Source organism: Symphalangus syndactylus, chromosome 13 (genome assembly GCF_028878055.3).
Source record: "Symphalangus syndactylus isolate Jambi chromosome 13, NHGRI_mSymSyn1-v2.1_pri, whole genome shotgun sequence".
Taxonomy (NCBI): Eukaryota; Metazoa; Chordata; class Mammalia; order Primates; family Hylobatidae; genus Symphalangus; species Symphalangus syndactylus.
The window spans coordinates 59,956,404-59,976,809 of record NC_072435.2 but is presented as its reverse complement, the minus strand read 5'-3'; the positions used below and the strand labels follow the sequence as shown (position 1 = coordinate 59,976,809).

Below are 20,406 nucleotides of genomic sequence, written 5' to 3'. Positions count from 1 at the left end.
AACCATGTTGGTCAGGCTGGTCTTGAACTCCTGACCTCGTGATCCGCCCATCTCGGCCTCCCAAAGTACTGGAATTACAGGTGTGAGCCACCACACCCGGCCACAAAAGGTCTTTAAAAATGTTTTTATACAGAGACATATGTTGTAATTTTGTATTTTGTTCTCTGTATATTCAGGTCTGGCTGAGGACACTTATTTTAGAGTACTAGTTCTTATTTTATAACCATAGGACCATTTCAGTGCCTACACTGTTTGTAATGTTCTATCTTCTGACTTAACCTTCTACCAAAAGAAAGAAAAACATGCTTTTTCTCTCTCATCCCTAATCTTTTTTTTTTTTTTTTTTTTGAGATGGGGAGTGCAGTGGCGCGATCTCACCTCACTTCAAGCTCCGCTTCCTGGGTTCACGCCATTCTCTTGCCTCAGCCTCCCAAGTAGCTGGGACTACAGGCACCCGCCACCATGCCCGGCTAATTTTTTTGCATTTTTAGTAGAGATGGGTTTTCACCGTGTTAGCCAGGATGGTCTCGATCTCCTGACCTCGTGATCCGCCCACCTCGGCCTCCCAAAGTGCTGGGATTACAGGCATGAGCCACCGTGCACGGCCCCCTAATCTATTTTAAAATTCACATTCAGGTAATTAAATGACATTTACAATTATTAATACTCAAAATGTAATGCAGAGATTCCAAGTGAATAAGAAAATATCCATTTAGTCAGGAAGCATTTAGCCAAAATAATAACTGTTGGCTCAGAGTTAGACATCTTAAACAAGACCATGTATTTTTTTTTCTTTCTTTTCTATTCTTCCTTTAAGAAAGTTTGATTAAAGTATAAATAACATGCCTTCAGAAAAGTGGACAAATGACTTTCTTGAGGTGATATTTGAGAAGAGACATGAAGTAAGGGCTCAAGACATGTCATTTTCTGGGAAAAGAGCATTATGAGCTGATAGAAAAGGTCTGAGTGGGGCGTTAGCCTTGCTAGTCTGAGGAATAACAAAGACGGCCATTATGGTCAGAGCAGGGAAAGGGAAAGTAAGAAGTTGAGATCAGAGTTAGGCAAGGACCCGGTAATGTAATCACTAAGAGAAATTGAAAGCCACAGGTTGCTTATATTCTAAAATGATTTCTCCAGTTGAGTGCAAAAGCAGGAAGCACCGATACTGAGGCAGTTTCAGTTGTTGAGTTAGACAGGGTGGTGGTTTGGATAAGAATGGCATTGTTAGGAAGTAGTAAGAAGCTGTTAGGCTCATGATGTGTATGAAAGCGCTGTCAAAAGAACATGCTGATAGGATTATAAGTGAACTAAGTGGGAAGGAGTGATATAAAAGGAGAAGAAATAGGTGTTGGCTGAAACAGCTGGGTGAATAGAAGCAGATTTACTGAAGTGAGGAAGATAGGAAGAGCAAGTTGGAAAGTTGACACTAAGAGTTTCTGTTTAAGCTATTTTAAGTTTGAGATGATTATTATCTGTCCAGTTTGAGATGTTACGTAGGCAGTTGAATATGTACACCCAGAACTCGGAGCGATTACAGCCTGGTTTATGTTTGGCTGTCTTTATGGTTGGAATTTACATTCATGGGTCTGGATGTGACCAACTAGGGAAGGCAGGCAGGTAGGTAAAATGAAGCAGATAAGGAGAAGTGGCCTGAGAACTGACTCATGGGTCACTCCACCTTGTAGACCTTTAAAAGAGAGAAAGAGGACAACAAAAGAGATAAAGAAGGAGCAGCCATTGAGATAAAATAAAAATAAAGGAAATGTTTCACCATGGAGGGAGTAGAGAATAGGACTGAGAATTGACCCCAGGTTCTAGCAAGATGGAGTATCCTGGTAAGCTTGTCAAGAAAGATTTTCAATGGAGTCAGGATGAAAGCCCGAGTGGAGTTACTTGATGAGAGAAGGGTTGGTGAGGCAGTAACGAGAATGAGTATAAGACAACTCTTTGGAGGAATTATGTATGAAGCTGGGAAATAGGGTTGGCAGTTACACTGGGGATATGGGTTAAAAAGCAGTGTATTTTATGACAGGACATGTTTGTGTGCTCATGGGAATGATTCTATCGGTGGAGGAAATCAGTGCAATAGAGAAAGGGCATAATTGTGGGAGCAGTGTCCTCGAGACTGGAGTGGGAGAGGATCCAGTGAGTAAGGGGGAATAAAAGGGAAAACAGTGTAGTTATGCGTACAGGTAGGTTGCTCAGGATGGTGGAGAGAAGACAGCATATTCTTCTGTTGCTGTTTTCTCAGTGAAATAAGAAAGAAGATCAATAGAATGTGAGAGCATTAATGGAATATTATTAGCATTCAGTATGGGCTTATTCAGGATGTGATTAAAATTGATTCTCCGAAGTACAGTTCCTTAGATGTCGGGTTTTACTATTTTCAGATCTTTGTACATTATCCCTGTGTTGAAATGCAAATAGGACTTCCCTGGAACCAAATCTTCTATATCCTAGAACTTCTTGTATCAACAAAGTAAGATGGTTGATACAGTGCCCAAATAGAGTAAGTCTAAGTGATTTATATGACATTTTCTGTTTAATTAAAGGTGGTTCTCTGCAAAGAGGAATCACATTTATGATTTTTTATATTTATATATTTTTACATGATCAAAGAAAGGACTTTTCTACATTCTCATCAGAAGTGTTTAATAGACTAGAAATGCTTTGATCCAACAGATTTAGGACTGGTAATAGGTCTGTTAGTCATCAAAAAATGGGTCGTATATTTTATGTACATACCATAAAAGTATTATTTTAACTTAGAACATTCAAATGTATGTCTGTTTGCCAGTACTTTTGATAGTGTCCAAGTCTTCCTTTCCATTGTCTCATTGTATTTCATTTTTCATCTAAATCACACACATAATATGAAGTCTATTATTTCCAGTTTTATTTATTTTTAAAGTAGAATAGGAACCAAACTTGCAGTATGAGTATAGAATATGTCTTGATTGTTATGTTTTCTTTTATTTTTTACTATTGTATTTCCCACACTTAATTTTCGACAACTGAGATTTTTAGCAATCTGTATTTATCACCAGTTTTCCAAAATGTTCAATTTTGTTTTCATAGAATCAGTTGTTTTCTCATTGTTATTCGTGAGTTTACACTCATGAATTTATTTAACATTTATTAAATTAAATTAGATACTTTCAGGAAAAAAGTGAAACGCGCCTAGATTTGTTTGGAACAAACATAGTTGCCTCTTGTGAGTTGGGGTGCTTTGTCACCTGGGCCTGCGACTATGGCTGTATCCCCAGGACATGACCAGCCACTGACCTGTCTCTGATACCCTAACCTCTTGTCTGTTGCCTCCTCTGGAGGTAAACAGTAGTAGTTGCTGTCTGGCCTTGGAGAGGTAACCTGAGGGTTAAGTTTATCTGACCACTTTGAACACAGCAGTTACCCTGTGTTTTGCCACTGTCTCCACACCTGCTTCTTGCTCAGCAACTTCTTAGTATGACCACCCTTGGTGGGGCACCCTTAGCTTCTATGCAGGAATCTCTTCCTTGTGATTTGGTATATAATTTCTTCAATATACCCAATGCTAAATACTTCGTGAGTGTTTCGAAGTTTTCCTCATAAAGGTTATCCATATATTTTCAATTTTTGTAAGTATTATGAATGAGATCTTTCCCCTCATATTTTATTGTTAAATGTATATTCAAAGGATATTGTTGTTTGTATTTTGATTTTATATCCTGCTACCTTTCTAAATTTTGTTGCCATTTATAATATTTAAACCTTTGAGTTTTCCAATTAGACAGGCATATCCTTTGGAAATAGAGTTTTACCTCTAATTCTTCTACCTCTGATATTGTTTTCTGATTTTTTAATTATGTTGACTAATAACTCTAATACTACATCATTAATAATAGTGGTAATGTTAGGCAAGCTGCCTTTTTCGTAAGATAATATATACTTTATCATTTAGGGAAGTATCATTACTGTTTCACTGAGCTTTTTTAAAAAAAATCAGGAACATGAAGCGGGAGGATTGCTTGAGCCCATGAGTTAGAGGCGGCAGTGAGCTGTGATTGCACCACTGCACTCCAGCCTTGGTGACAGAGGGAGACGCTGTTTCTTGGGAAAACAAATTCAGGAACAGTTCTAGTCTTTTTTTTAGTTACCTTTTCAGCATCTATGGAATTGATTGTGTGATTTTTTTTTCTCCTTCACTCTGATGGTATATTGAATTGTCTTAATAGATTTCCCCATGTTGAACCATTGAAACATTCTTTTTTTTTTTTTTTTGAGATGGAGTTTTTGCTCTTGTTGCCCAGGCTGGAGTGCAGTGGTGTGATCTTGGCTCATTGCAACTTCTGCCTCCTGGGTTCAAGTGATTCTTCTACCTCAGCCTCCCAAGTAGCTGGGACTACAAGCATGCGCCACCACACCCTGCTAACTTTTGTATTTTTAATAGAGACAGGGTTTCACAATATTGGCCAGGCAGGTCTTGAACTCCTGACCTCGTGATCCACCCACCTTGGCCTCCCAAAGTGTTGGGATTACAGGTGTGAGCCACTGCGCCCGGCCTAAAACATTCTTGTAATAAAAACCCCTTGGGTCTTTCAATGTGCTGTTTTATTAGATATTTAGAATTTTTTCCTCAGTGTTCAGAAAATTGGTGTGTAGTTTTCTTTTTGTTAGCGATCTTTATATCAGTATCACTTTATGAAAACAGTTTGGAAGTCCTGATTCTTCTTAGTTGAAAAAGAATTTTGATAGCCTGTCTTTAAAGCTTAAATAAGTTTTGTAAAGCTTTATTCTTGGGAAAAGGGATGGTAAGTCTGATCACATTCTCTATTTGCTCTATGGGAATCGATCTATATAAACATTTTATTAACATCTATCTCTTCCATGATCAGTTTTGATAAATTATATTTTTCTAAAAAATTATCCATTTTAGGCTGGGCACGATGGCTCATGCCTGTAATCCCAGCACTTTGGGAGTCTAAGGCGGGTGGATCACAAGGTCAGGAGTTCAAGACCAGCCTGGCCAAGATGGTGAAATCCTGTCTCTACTAAAAATACAAAATTTAGCCGGGTGTGGTGGCGTGTGCTTGTAATCCCAGCTACTTGGGAGGCTGAGGCAGGAGAATCGCTTGAAGGTGGTGGGGCATGGTGGGGGGCCAGCGGGTGGAGGTGCAGGTTGCAGTAAGCCGAGATTACGCCACTGCACTCTAGCCTGGGTGACAGAGTGAGACTCCGTCTCAAAAAAAAAAAAACCAAAAAAACAACAAATTATCCATTTATTAGCATAGTCATCTGTCCTCTGTATTCATGATCATTTTCAGTTTATTCTTTCTTATTTCTATGTCTGTGCTTTCTTGCTGTTTTCATTATCTTAACTATGGTTTACATTTTGTTGATTAAAAATTGGTTTATGAGGCCAGGCGTGGTGGCTCACGCCTGTAATCCCTGCACTTTGAAGGAGGCCAAGGTGGTGGATCACCTGAGGTCAGGAGTTTGAGACCAGCCTGGCCAACATGATGAAACCCGTCTCTAGTAAAAATACAAAAAATTAGCTGGGCGTGGTGGCGTGTGCCTGTAATCCCAGCTACTCAGGAGGCTGAGGCAGGAGGATTGCTTGAACCCGGGAGGCAGAGGTTGCAGCGATCCAAGATCGTGCCACTGCACTGCAGCCTGGGCAACAAGAGCACAACTCCATCTCAAAAATAAAAAAATTGGTTTATGCTTTATTACTTCTATTTCTGTATTCTAATTAATTCTGCTTTTATATCGGTTAATATTTTTCTTTTGCTTTGCTTCAGCTTTATTTTCTTTTTTTGAATGAGACTTTTAATGATGTTTTTCACTTTTATTGCTGTATTTTAGTTTGTAAATTTTCTTATAAGCACTATGGTTATGTTTTATAGACACTTATATGCAGGTTTTCAAAATGTAGGCTTAATTTTTTTTTTTTTTTTTTAAAGAAAGAGTCTTGTTCTGTCACCCAACCTAGAGTGCAGTGGGATAGACAGAGCTCACTGCAGCCTTGACCTCCTGGGCTCAAGCACTTCTCCTACCTTAGTCTCCCAAGTAGCTGGGACTGTAGCACACACTACCATGCCCAGCTAATTTTTTAATTACTTTATTTATTTGTGTATTTTTTTTTCAGATGGAGTCTCGCTCTTTCACCCAGGCTGGAGTGCAGTGGCGCAATCTCAGCTCACTGCAAGCTTCGCCTCCCAGGTTCACGTCATTCTCCTGCCTCAGCCTCCCAAGTAGCTGGGACTACAGGCGCCTGCCACCACGCCCAGCTAATTTTTGTGTGTGTGTGTGTATTTTTAGTAGAGATGGGGTTTCACCGTGCTAGCCAGGATGGTCTCAATCTCCTGACCTCGTGATCCGCCCATCTCGGCCTCCCAAAGTGCTGGGATTATATGTGTGAGCCACTTCACCCGGCCAATTTATTTTTTTTTAGAGATGAAGTCTTGCCATGTTGCCCTGACTGGTTTTGAACTCCTGGGCTGAAGAAATCCTCCTGCCTTGGCCTCCTCAAGTGCTGGGATTACAGGTGTGAGCCACCACACCTGGCCTCCCATTATTTTCAAAAAAACAAAAATACATCCAAGTGGCCTGGCTCATGCCTGTAATCCTAGCACTTTGGAAGGCAGAGGTGGGAGGATCACTTGAGGTCAGGAGTTTGAGACTAGCCTGGCCAACATGGTGAAACCCTGTCTCTACTAAAAATACAAAAAAAAAAAAAAAAAAAATAGCCAGGCGTGGTGGCACATGCCTATAATCCCAGCTACTCGGGAGGCTGAGGCAGGAGAATCGCTTGAACCCAGGAGGCAGAGGCTGCAGTGAGCTGAGGTCACACCACTGCACTCCAGCCTGGGTGGCAGAGTGAGACTCTGTCTCAAAAAACAAACAACCAAGCAAAAACCAAAAATATTGTTTCAGATCTTATTTTCCTATTGACCTAAGAGTTATTTAATATAGACTTGAATTTTCAGGTAGATTTTACTTTTGTTTCTTTTAATTTTGTTATTAATTTCCAGTTTTAGTAGAAAATGTCTATATAATTTCAACCTTTTTTTTTTGCTAACTCCTAGTTGTATGTCTAGATTTCAAGTTTTTAATAGAGACCACCTTGTCATAATCGAAAACCTCATCCTGTTTCTCTCTCATACACAACTCATTCAGCATGTAGATTTTCCTCTGGCTGTTCCTGTTGCTGGCTTGCCGTCCTCTGGTCTACATCTAACATGACTTTTGTTAGCAAGTCCTTCACATTCAGATGACTGCAACATTTGAACATGAAGATTACCTTTTTCCACATTTCTGAGTTACAAGCATATCCTATCTTTTTTGTGCCATGAATTTCATAAGAACTTCAATAAGATAATAGACGTGTTTTCCTGTCTGCAAAATCACTGATGCACATTGCCTAAAAAAACAGGAATGGCCTTGACTATGAGGGAATGGAAAGGAGAAAACCTGAGCAATGGGAGGAAAGAACAAAACCAGTTGAACATTTGTCAAATGAATGAGTAATAGAATAAGTTGAAGGGGAGATTGAGTAGGTAGAACTCCTCAATACCTTTGCTGCGGTGTACAGACAAAGAAAAAGTTACCCATAGCTATGTGAAGGGGCAAATGGGCAGTGCACTGCATAGGTAAGGGCATAAGCAGCGGCGGATGCATAGGAATATACAGCCACCTATTTCCATTCTTGTATTTAGCTGGGCTACCCTGAATGAATAAAGAGAATATTTAATCATTGTAGTAAGGCATGAGAGACTAGAGGCAGAGAGATATATTTAGAACAAGTATGTAGCTATGGGAATTAAATGAGTAAAACCTATTATATGCTTAGCATTTATTACTTAATGTAGAGTTAACTAGTGATTGTTTCTGTCCTTGAGGAGGTTTATAGGTAAGAATATGCAGTATAACAATTGGAGAAGTTAATAAATACATAATTTTTAAATTGAGAGCTGTTATAAAGGCAAGGAATGGAGAATAGCAACATGGATTTAGGTACTATCAATAGGGTCAACCATAAAGGAACTGACTTTTAATCTAAGATCTCAGGATGAAAGGAGCCAGCCATGCAAAGAGCCCAATCAGGAGATTTGTGGGAGATAGAACAGACTGTGAAGAGTCCTAAGAGATGGAAGTAAGTTAGGACGTGTGAGGTCTGCAAGGAGGCCTTTTCAGGGAGCAGTAAAGGGGACACTGGTTTCAGATCATATGATGTAGGTAAGCAGAGGCCTTCTTAACCACAGTGAGCTTGACTGGATTCTAAGAATGAAGAAAGATGAAAAAAATTTAAGTGTAGATTCTCAACCTCTCATCTTCATCAGAATTATCATGTAGAGAATATTAAATATCCTTCCAGGACTGCAGAGTCTGATCCAGGTGGTTTGGGTGGTGTCTAAACCTCAGTGTTAGTAACAAGCTATGTGGTGATTCTGATCCACACCTCAATATGAGAACCACTGACTTAAAATGTTTACTTAATCACCAGTCTTGCTATTTTGTATGAACTCTCATTTTTCCTGATGTTCCCTTTGGCTTTTTTTTTTTTCTTTCCAAATTGTATAACAATATTTTAGAGTTTGGTTGAGGATTACTTTTGTTGTCTTTTATTTCTACATTAGAAATGTTGCTTCTTTTAGTAAAAGAAAACAGCATGTATTTGCTTTCTTGTTTTATTTTAGATTTGGAGACCAAGTATGAGACCAAGAAGTTATCTTTAGAAAATGACATTTATGAAATAAATTTATCCCAGTGGAAGATAATGGAAAGAATTAAAAACCATGGCCTTAAGGGTCTCATTTTAAAAAATGATTGGGAATCCACAGGAAAAATTGAAGGACAGGAGAGACCTCAAGAAGGATACTTCAGTAGTGTGAAAATGCCATCTGAAAAGGCGTCCTCTTACCAGAAATACACATCTGTTACTCCACATCAGAGACTTCATTTTGTCGATAAACCCTATGAATGTAAGGAATGTGGGAAGGCGTTCAGAGTGCGCCAACAGCTTACTTTTCATCACAGAATTCATACTGGTGAAAAACCCTATGAATGTAAGGAATGTGGGATGGCCTTCAGACAGACTGCACACCTTACTCGACATCAGAGACTTCATTCTGGTGAAAAACTCTATGAATGTAAGGAATGTGGGGAAGCTTTCATATGTGGTGCAGATCTTAGAGTACATCAGAAAATGCATATTGGTGAGAAGCCCTATGAATGTAAAGAATGTGGGAAGGCTTTTAGGGTACGAGGACAACTTACTCTGCATCAGAGGATTCATACTGGTGAGAAACCCTATGTGTGTAAAGAGTGTGGAAAGGCTTTTAGACAGTACGCACACCTCACTCGGCATCAGAAGCTTAATAGTGCTGACAGGCTCTATGAATGCAAAGAATGTGGGAAGGCCTTTTTGTGTGGCTCTGGTCTTAGAGTACATCACAAACTTCATACTGGTGAGAAACCCTATGAATGTAAGGAATGCGGGAAGGCCTTTAGAGTGCGACAACAACTAACACTCCATCAGAGAATTCATACTGGTGAGAAACCCTATGAATGTAAGGAATGTGGAAAGACCTTTAGCCGTGGTTATCATCTTATTCTCCATCACAGAATTCATACTGGTGAAAAACCTTACGAATGTAAGGAATGCTGGAAAGCCTTTAGTCGCTACTCACAACTTATTTCACATCAGAGTATTCATATTGGTGTTAAGCCCTATGACTGTAAAGAATGCGGGAAGGCCTTCAGACTACTTTCACAACTCACACAGCATCAGAGTATTCATATTGGTGAGAAACCTTATAAATGTAAGGAATGTGGCAAGGCCTTTAGATTGCGCCAAAAACTTACTCTACATCAGAGCATTCATACTGGTGAAAAACCCTTTGAGTGTAAGGAATGTAGGAAGGCCTTTAGACTTAATTCATCCCTTATTCAACATCTGAGAATTCATTCTGGTGAGAAACCCTATGAATGTAAGGAATGTAAGAAGGCCTTTAGGCAACATTCACACCTTACTCATCATCTGAAAATTCATAATGTAAAAATCTAAGAAAATCTTTTCAACTTCTGTGTTATAGAACATTCTATGAATGTAGTACTTTTGCTCCATACATGCAACTGACTTGGCATTAGAGGTTTTATACCATTAAAAGAGTGTGCTAATGTATTGTATTCCATCATCACTCAAACCTGAAACTTCAGCACATTTGTTCTAAAAACTAATCCTGTTACAAGAATGTGAAAGACATTTACCGTCATCCCTATCCCATCACTTTGTGTCATACTGGACAAGACGCTTAACTGCTCTGTGTTATAGTTTGTTAATTTATGACATGGTCATATAAGAGTGCAGCAATTTGACACTCTTTCAATCAAGAGGTGGAATTTACATCCCTCTGTTGTATACAGGCAGACTCTGACTGCTTCGCCCAGTAGAATATGGTAGACGTACTGCTGTGCTGGTTTCTTGACTCAGACTTTACTGGTAGGGTTACTTCATCTCATGAAATGAGAGAACTGTCTTGTTACAAAGTCTGGCACTTTGCTGAAGAGACCACATGAAGAGGCCCTGAAACTATGTAGAGAGGGAGAGGCACCTGCTGAACCCTGTGTTCTTGACATCCACCAAGATACCAGACATTTGAGTGAAATTTTGGATCCACCAGACCAGCCACCAGCTAAATGCCAGTGAGTGACTTGGTAACCTGAACTGATGCCATGTAGAATGGAAGAATTGACCAGCTGAGCCCCTGCCCAAATTTCTGACCTACAAAAACATGAGCTATAATAAAATGGTTGTTGTTTTAAGCCACTAAACTTTCTTTTATTATCATACTTAATATTTCTTTTTAGATAATTCATACTAAAGGCTATGGGCATAATGAATATAGAAATGCCTTCCACCAACATTTAACCTTCATTGAACTTGAGATATCTTATTCTCGTTAAAATATTGAAAGTAAAGAATTTCTTTCCAGTTTGTTCATTAAAAGATATCCTAGACCAGGTGAGGTGGCCCATGCCTGTAAATCCAGCACTTTGGGAGGCCAAGTAAGGACGATTGCTTGAGGCCAGAAGTTCGAGACCAGCCTGGGCAACATGGTGAGACCCTGTCTCTACCAAAAAACTTTAAAAATTAGCTGGGCATAGTGGTGCATGCCTGTAGTCCTAGCTACTCGGGAGGCTGAGGTGGGAGGATCATTTGAACCCAAGAGTTGAGGCTTCAGTGAGATGTGATTGTACCACTGCATTCTAGCTTGAGTGACAGAGCAAGACCCTGTCTCAAAAAAAAATAAATCTGCAATCAGCATTCTCTGGCCCCAGTCAATATTAAAAATTGACAAAGGATAACATGAAACTTTGGAAATTAAAAATCACCTGTATTATAAAGCCCCATTAATTTTTTAAATTACTTCATTGTAGTTTTTTAAAAATGTTAAATTGACAATTTAGCATTTTGAGGCAATCCCCTTAAATTCTCTCCTATGTCCTTTTATCATGACCACTCCAACCTTTGAGATTTTTTTTTTCTGAACCTAATGCATTGATTAGTTATGGAGCATACTAGAGCATTATTAACAAATAAAGGAAAAGAATGGAATATTTACCTTGCCTATCCTTTACAAACTGTATTTCAAGACAACCAAAAGTTGGTGAAGGAAAGTTGTTTATTATTAGAGAATTCTAACTGGTTAAAAGGTCAAAGGAGGCCAGGCGCGGTGGCTCATGCCTGTAATCCGAGCACTTTGGGAGGCCGAGGCAGGTGGATCACGAGGTCAGGAGATCGAGACTATCCTGGCTAACACATTGAAACCCCATCTCTACTAAAAATACAAAAAATTAGTCAGGCATGGTGGCGGGAGCCTGTAGTCCCAGCTACTCAGGAGGCTGAGGCAGGAGAATGGCTTGAACCTGGGAGGCGGAGCTTGCAGTGAGCCGAGATCGCGCCACTGCACTCCAGCCTGGGCGACAGAGCGAGACTCCATCTCAAAAAAAAAAAACAAAACAAAGGTCAAATGAATGATAGAATTTGAAAACTACACTCTAATTTTACAAAATCATGGATTTTCGTGGTGATAGCAATGGATGCGAAGACCATCAGGTGGAAAATGGATAGGAAGCTTATAATGCGTGGAGCAGAATGACAGGACAGTAATCTACATTAACATCTCTAAATGAGATCAGCCAGATGAACTTGATGTGATGAAATGGATACACACAGTGGACACCTGTGAAGTTTTCTTGGTCCCCCCAAAACTGAGAAGTACAAGTTAGTCTCCAAACCTAATTACCAGTTTACAGGAAACATGGGGAATAAAAGAACAAATTAACAACACAAAGAACAAACAACCAAATGCACAATTTGGGAAATTCTGCAGAAGTAATGGCCTAGTTTTTTTAACCAATACATATCAAAAAAAAAAAAAAAAAAAAAGACAAAAATGGAATCCTGCACGTTAAAGGAGACTTAAGAAATGTATCCTTCAAATACAGTGTATGGAGCATTTTAGGATCCTTGTGTTAAAATGCACTTGGGATTTGTTTTAATCAATCATGGTGAGACAGGCAGACATGGAAATGATTGTCATGAAGGAAATATACTCAGATCCCAGAAACGGGAGGCATGGCATGGCATGCAGGGTCACGTAAAGAAGCACCCGGGTGTATCAGGAGGCAGAGGCGGTGACGGCAGAGCATGGCCCAGAGCTTTTATTGGGGGTTTTCATGGGAAGGAATGGACAAGGCAGGAGTAGGCACGCTGGTAAGCTTAGGATTGGATAGTTTGAGTAGTTTTGTTGGTCTCTGGGCTCTAGGGGTGATTCCTAGTTGTCCAGTTAGGGCAGGGAAATATTGAATTGGTGTATGAGAGTTTGATAAAGGAGATAGTTGGGAGTATGGGCTCTGGATAGGTTGGTTTGTATATGAAAGGCATGCTTGCAGTGGAATTTATCTTCTACGCATTAGCTTGCCCTGGGAGGGGCAGTCTCTCCAGGATCAAGGCCCCAAGTGGCCAGAGCATCAGGAATACAGCAAATAAAGAAAACATAGTCAATACAAGATTTGAAGGAATAAAATGTCCCTACATATTGTACAAATGTAAACATGGGTTGGTTACTAAATGATACAAAATAATTTATTGTTCATATGTTAGGCATGACTATGGCATTATGGGTATATGTGTGTGAGTCCTTAAGTGTTGGAGATTCATACTGAGGTATTTAAGGCTGAAATGTTATGCCTGTGATTTACTTTTAAATACTTAAAAACAAAAGGTGGGAGGGATAGATGAAACAAGATTAGCAAAATGTTGGTAAATGTTTAATCTGGATCATTTGGTACACAGGGTTCATTGTGCTGTTCTTACTATCATTACATATATTTTAAATTTTCCATAATAAAGTTTTTTAAAGTAGAAAATCAAGTTTGGGCCAGGCGTGGTGGCTCATGCCTGTAATCGCAGTACTTTGGGAGGCCAAGGTGGGTGGATCATTTGAGGCCAGGAGATCAAGACCATCCCGGCTAACATGGTGAAACTCTGTCTCTACTGAAAATACAAAAATTAGCTGGACATGGTGGCACGCATGTAGTCCCAGCTACTCGGGAGGCTGAGGCAGGAGAATCGCTTGAACCCAGGAGGCGGAGGTTGCAGTGAGCTGAGATCACACTACTGCACTCCAGCCTGGCAACAGAGTGAGACTCCATCTCAAAAAAAAAAAAAAAAAAAGAAAAGTCTGAAATTGTAGACTATTTAGTGATGAATGATCACATGTTGCCTACAGATAACTTGGGGGAAATCACCAACCAAAGCTCTACTTGGTAGAAAATTTAAAGCAATGCATTTAGAACATCTGGATTGAGAAATAAGTATTTGTCTTGTTCACCATTCTGTTCACACACCTACAGTGCCTGTCACATAACAGGCAATTTATGGGAAAAAATAAGGATTAACTTAAGCCAGAAATTTTTAAAAACTAAGGTGAATAACTGCAAGTAGTTTATATGATCAAATAAATTAATGGAATAGTTAATAAAATAACAGACTAAGGATATTCTCTTAGAAAAGAACATTAATATAGAATTGGCAGTTATTAAGGGAAAAACATGACTCACAGCTTTATGTATGGAAAAAGTGAAATAGCTACATGATAAGGAGATTTTTTTAAAAATTTAAGTTACATATTACTATATACATATATTTATACATATATTTCAATGTTTCAGTATTACTATATACATATATTTCAATATGTTTCAATCTAGAGAAACCTAAATGATCAAAGTTGACTCCAGATACCAAAAAAAAACCCTGAACTAATCCATAAATAAAGGGGAAAATGTACAGTTACAATCTTGTTTTTTTAAAACTAGAATCTATAGATTTACAGGCACTAAAAAGCTTTAAAGAATATATAACCCATAACAAAACTTTACTAGATCATTATATAAGGCAAATATCCCAATATAAAATTAGATGAGGATAAATACCTCCTAAAAAGCAAAATGTGGGCTAATTTTACTTAAGATACATGCAAACATTCGCAAAAAAAAATCAATAAATTGAACTCAATGGTCTATTAAAACAATTATAAAACATAAAATGATTTACTATGAATACCCTGGGGCCTGGCCTGTTCTCATTTAAATATGTATCCAGATTTTAGGTTTCCTGACTTGAACAATGCAACAATGTTATAAAAAATGACATGATTCAGTCACAGTATCTTTTAGATGGTTTCTATTCTCATTTATCTTAGTTTCATTGACTTTACAAAAGGAATGAACAATACATATAAAAATAGGAATTCAACACAAAAATTATTACCTTTCTTCTTAGTCTGTTTTGTGTTCCTATAAAAGAATACTGGCTGGGTGTGATGGCTCACTCTTGGAATCCCAGCACTTTGGGAGGCTGAGGCTGGTGGATCACTTGAGGTTAGGAGTTTGAGACCAGCCTGGCCAACGTGGCGAAACCCCATCTCTACTAAAAATACAAAATTAGCCAGGTGTGGTGGCACATGCCTGTAATCCCAGCTACTTGGGAGGCTGAGAAAGAATTGCTTGAACCTGGGAAGTGGAGGTTGCAGTGAGCTGAGATTGCACCATTGCACTCCAGCCTGGGCAACAGGAGCGAAACTCCGTCTCAAGAAAAAGGAAAGAATACCACAGACTGGGTAATTTACAACGAACAGATTGGCACGCAGTTCTGAAGGGTAGGAATTCCAAGATTAAGGGGCTGGCATCTGATAAGGACCTTCTTGCTGCGTCATCTTATGGTAGAAGGACAGAGAGGGCAAGAGGGAGCCCAACTGATTGCTGCATCATCTTATGGCAGAAGGGCAGAGAGGATGAGAGAGAAAAAGCGCACGAGGGAGCCCAACTCATCTTTTGATAAGGAACCCACTCCTGTGATAACGGCATTAATCCATTCATGAAAGCAGAGTCCTCATGGCCCAATCACTTCTTAAAAGTCCCACCTCTTAATACTGTTGCATTGGAGATCAAGTTTCTCCCTAAAACTTGGGGGTGAGCACTGGGGGACACATTCAAACTATAGTGTGCCTTCTCTGGCCTCCCAAATTCATGTTTTTCTCACATGCAAAATACACACACTCCATTCTAATTGCCCCAAAGTCTTAACTCTTTCCAGCACATACTCAGAAGTTCAATCTCATCTAGATCAGCTATTGTGAGACAAGGCATGATTTATTCTGAGGCAAATTTTCCTCCAGCTGTTAGTCTGTGAAATCAAGCAAGATATTTACTCCCAAAACACAACAGTGGGACAGGCATAGCCTAGACATTCCTATTCTGAAAGAAATAGGGAAGAAAAAGGGGATAACTGGTCCCAAGTAAGTCCAAAACCCAACAGTGCAAACAACATTAACTCTTATTTTGAAATGGAGTCTCGCTCTGTCACCCAGGCTGGAGTGCAATGGCGTGATCTAGGCCCACTGCAACCTCTGTCTCCAGGTTCAAGCGATTCTCCTGCCTCAGCCTCCCGAGTAGCTGGAATTACACGCAACTGCCACCATGCCCAGCTAATTTTTGTTTTTTTTTTTTTTTTTTTTTGAGACGGAGTCTCGCTCTGTCGCCCAGGCTGGAGTGCAGTGGCGCAATCTCGGCTCACTGCTCACTGCAAGCTCCGCCTCCCGGGATCACGCCATTCTCCTGCCTCAGCCTCTCTGGTAGCTGAGACTACAGGCGCCCGCCATCACGCCCGGCTAATTTTTTTTGTATTTTTAGTAGATACGGGGTTTCAGCATGGTCTCGATCTCCTGACCTAGTGATCTGCCCGCCTCGGCCTCCCAAAGTGCTGGGATTACAAGCGTGAGCCACCGCGCCCGGCCGTTAATTTTTGTATTTTTAGTAGAGATGGGGTTTCACCATGTTGGCCAGGCTGGTCTTGAACTCCTGACCTCAGGTGATCCACCCTCCTCGGCCTCCAAAGTGCTGGGATTACAGGCGCGAGCCACTGCACCCAGCCAAACAACATTAACTCTTAAGGCTCCAGAAGACTCTTCCTTAACTCTGTTACCTACTTGGACACACTGGGGTGGGGGCTGGTTCTCAGACAGCCTTGCCCCCATGGCTTTGCTGGGCTTATGCCACAGAGCATCTGTCACAGGTTGGAGTTTCACACTGGTAGGTTTTCAGTTCTGGGGTCTTGGGGATGGCCTCACTCCATTAGGCACTGTCCTAGTGGGGACTCTGCAGTGGTTCTGCTCATGGACAAATCTGACTGGGCTCCCAGGCTACCCAAGGCATCCTTTGAAATCTAAGTGAAGGAAGCCATGCCCCCATGACTCTTGCATTCTGCACTCCTGCCAAATTAGCGCCACATGGACGCTGCCACCACAAGCTTACAGCTTATGCCCAGTGGCAGGTTGAGCCACACCTGAGCCAGCAGGAACCAATGGCTGGGGCCGCCAAGGGCACTCTACTGACATGTGGGAAGCAGAGTCATAAGGCAGCACAAGCCAGTGAATGCTGTCTGTGATGGAAGGGGCAGGCTCAAAGAGCACCAGAATGCCTTCGGGGTCATTCTCCCACTGTCTTGATAGCTCCTGGCTTCCTTCTATTCATACTAATCTTTTCAGCAGTCTCTGGGGATACAACCTTGATTTGCGCTCCTAAACGCACCTTTTCACTTCATAAATGGCCAGGCTGCAAATTTTCCATATCTTTTTGTTCTGCCTTCCTTTTACTTATGTTTTATCTTTAAATCATTTCTACCTCTCACATCTTACTATATGCAGTTAAAAGAAGCCATGTAGCTCTTTCAGTATTTTGCTTAGAAATTTCTTCCACCAGATACTAGTTCATTGCTCTTAAATTCTGCCTTCCGATAAAGCCCACGGCATGGACACAAATTCAGCCAAATTCTTTGTTAATTTCTAAAAAGGATGGCCTTTATTCCAGTTTCCAATACCTTGTTTCTCATTTCCAGGTGAGACCTCATCAGAATTGCCTTTGCCATCCCTATATTTATCAACATTCTGATCACAACCACTGAAGTAATCTCTAAAAAGTTTCAGACTTTCCATACAGCTCTTCTGAGCCCTCACTAGAATCACCCTTTATTTTTTTTATTTTTTTTTATTTTTTTTTTTGAGACAGAGTCTTGCTCTGTTGCCCAGGCTGGAGTGCAGTGGCGCGATCTCGGCTCACTGCAAGCTCCGCCTCCCGGGTTCACGCCATTCTCCTGCCTCAGCCTCCCGAGTAGCTGGGACTACAGGCGCCCGCCAACACGCCCGGCTAATTTTTTGTATTTTTAGTAGAGACGGGGTTTCACCGTGTTAGCCAGGATGGTCTCGATCTCCTGACCTCGTGATCCGCCCGCCTCGGCCTCCCAAAGTGCTGGGATTACAGACTTGAGCCACCGTGCCCGGCCTCAGAATCACCCTTTAACATTCCACCCACAGCTATAGTCTTTTTCTGACATCCAGTTCAAAACTTTTTCAGCTCTTACCCATTACCTAGTTCCAAAACCACTTCCACACTTTCAGTTATTCATTATAGCAACTGCGTACTTTTCCAGTACCAATTTTCTGTCTTAGTCTGTTTTGTGTTGCTATAACAGAATACTACAGACTCAGTAATCCACAGCAAACAGAAATTTATTGACTCATGGTTCTGGAGACTGAGAAGCCCAAGATTGACAGGCTGACATCTTATGAGTGCCCTCTTGCTGTGTCATCTCATGGCGGAAGGGCAAAGGGGGGTGAGAGAGAGAGCAAGCCAGCAAAAGGGGCCAAACTTACCCTTTTATAAGAAACCCACTTACGTGATAGCAAACCTATTCCTGTGGTAACAGCATTAATCCATTCATGAGGGCAGACCCCTCATGGCCTAATCACCTCTTAACAGTCCCACCTCTTAATATTGTTGCATTAGGGATCAAGTTTCTCCCAAAAACTTGGAAACGAACTTTGGGGGACACATTCAAACCACAGCACCTTCCACAAAATAAAAGTAAGTATTGCCACAACTCTTTATTTTTAACTAAATCTCTGTAATGTCACTCTATTCATAGATTAAGATTTGTACCTCCAAGTCCAGTTTGCTCAGATTGGGCAGATGTCATTAATTAGTCATTAATCACATAGAATAATACATCTTGTCCACCCAAGATTTCAAATGGTTTTTAATTTGTAAACAGTAAAATGTAACATGAAGAAGACTATTTTAAGTGCTATAATAAAATTAGGTTTTGCTAATAGGACAATGTGTTTCTCTTCTTAAGTAACATTTTCACATTAACAGAGGTCTTCTGGAGACAGTACATTTACTCAAAATTTCTGAAACTATGTTCCACAGAACACTAGTACTTAATCCTACTTGAAGGAAATGATTTTGTGAAACATGTATGAGAGCTCTGTATACTGTATTTCTTGGGGGAAAAAGTCACATTAAGTGCCTATCAAAATGAAAGAAAATGGAGTTTTATTTTATTTAATTCAATGTAATTCAGATTTCACCATAGAACTCCCATTCTCAATACCTATTGCAGATGTGATTCTACTTTGGCAGATGCTGCCGTAACCAAAAGGACTTCAAAGATGAAAATGTCAGCATTATGGCAGATGTATGGTTACTTGTATGGTGAGGAAAGCAACTCCCATCATGCTTTGTAACCAGCTGCTTGCTTTTTCTGAATGACACTTTTCAATAGAATAGAAAGCCCACTAGCCCTATCTTTTATATATACACTATATGTATTTAAACTTTCTTATTGATCAATATTTAGGTGATAAGCAATTTCTCGCTGTGAAAAATACCTTATTGAATAGGTCTGTGTTTATTACTGTACATAAGCAAGAGTTTCTCTAAGGTATTTATCAAAAGTAGGATTGCTCAGTCATAATTAATATTTACTTTCAACCTCACTAGATACTGTCTTAGAAGTAGAGAGCATCAGTATGTTCCCAGTGCACAATCCCTTCAACCAGTGAAATATGTTTTCCTTATATCCTTCTGGTATGCATAGTAATATTTTCCTGGTTAATGGTGAGTTGGACATCTTTTCACATCTGCATATTGGCTAAACACTGTAACTTGCCAATTCATGTCTTTGCCTGTATTCCTTTAAAAAAGCTTTTAAAATAGAAGAATTATAAGATTCTTAAAAAATAAAATTCTAGATAGTAGTCCTTTGTTATAAATGGACTTACCTTCTCCCATATTGTATTTATGTTGATATTGTCATATGAATACATTAAATGTGGATACAATCATAGCTTTCATTATTACCTAATAATCTTTTAAATTTTATTTTTTACTAGACTCTTGGTTTTCTAGGCAATCAGGTGTGTCAACTGCAAATAGATATAATTTTGTTTTTTTCCTAAATATTTATAGTGATTATTTTTTAAATTATTGTTATTGTAATAGAGTCTCCAGCACAAGGTTTAGTATTTGTGGTGATAGCAGGCATCTGGTCATTTTCTCCAATTTAATGAAAATTACTTGGTGTAATGTTTACTCTAGGTCTTAGATAAATAGATTTTGTAGCTCAGTTGTCTCTTTCAGTTCTTGTTTAACTTTTTTTTTTTATTAGAAATGTCTGCTAAATATAGTCAGATGCCTTTTTGGCTCATTGATATGATGTTTTTCTCCTTGGGTTTGTTAATGTGACAAGTTGTACTGTAGTCATTAAGGCAGGTATGTTAGAATGAACAAGAATGTTCATTCATGTATGTTAGAATGAGCAAGAATGAACAAATAGACCAATGGAACAAAATAAAGACCCCTGAAATAGATCTCTCTATATATATATGTGGTTATCTAATTTGTGATAAAGTTTCCTCGGCCATGTGGTTGGGAAGTGGTGGTCTTTTCAATAAAAAGCACTTGATCAGTTGTGTATCTGTTTTGATAAAAAAATTCATCTTGACCCTTACCTCACAC

General features: G+C 39.7%; 1 protein-coding gene across 7 annotated transcripts in view; it reads left to right on the top strand.

The window, feature by feature from the left end:
* ZFP82 (ZFP82 zinc finger protein) overlaps positions 1 to 20,358 on the top strand; it is a 39,149-nt gene extending 18,791 nt beyond the window's left edge. For 6 of the 7 annotated variants that reach the window (XM_055239687.2, XM_055239684.2, XM_063614147.1 and 3 more), the window contains one exon: positions 8,679 to 10,810. In XM_055239687.2, coding sequence (XP_055095662.1) covers positions 8,679 to 10,048 — 1,370 coding nt within the window. In that variant the 3' untranslated portion in view covers positions 10,049 to 10,810. Of the gene's footprint in view, positions 1 to 8,678; positions 10,811 to 19,029 lie in introns of those variants that run through there. The other variant, XM_055239689.2, reaches the window with a different exon arrangement.
* The last annotated feature ends 48 nt before the right edge of the window (positions 20,359 to 20,406 follow it).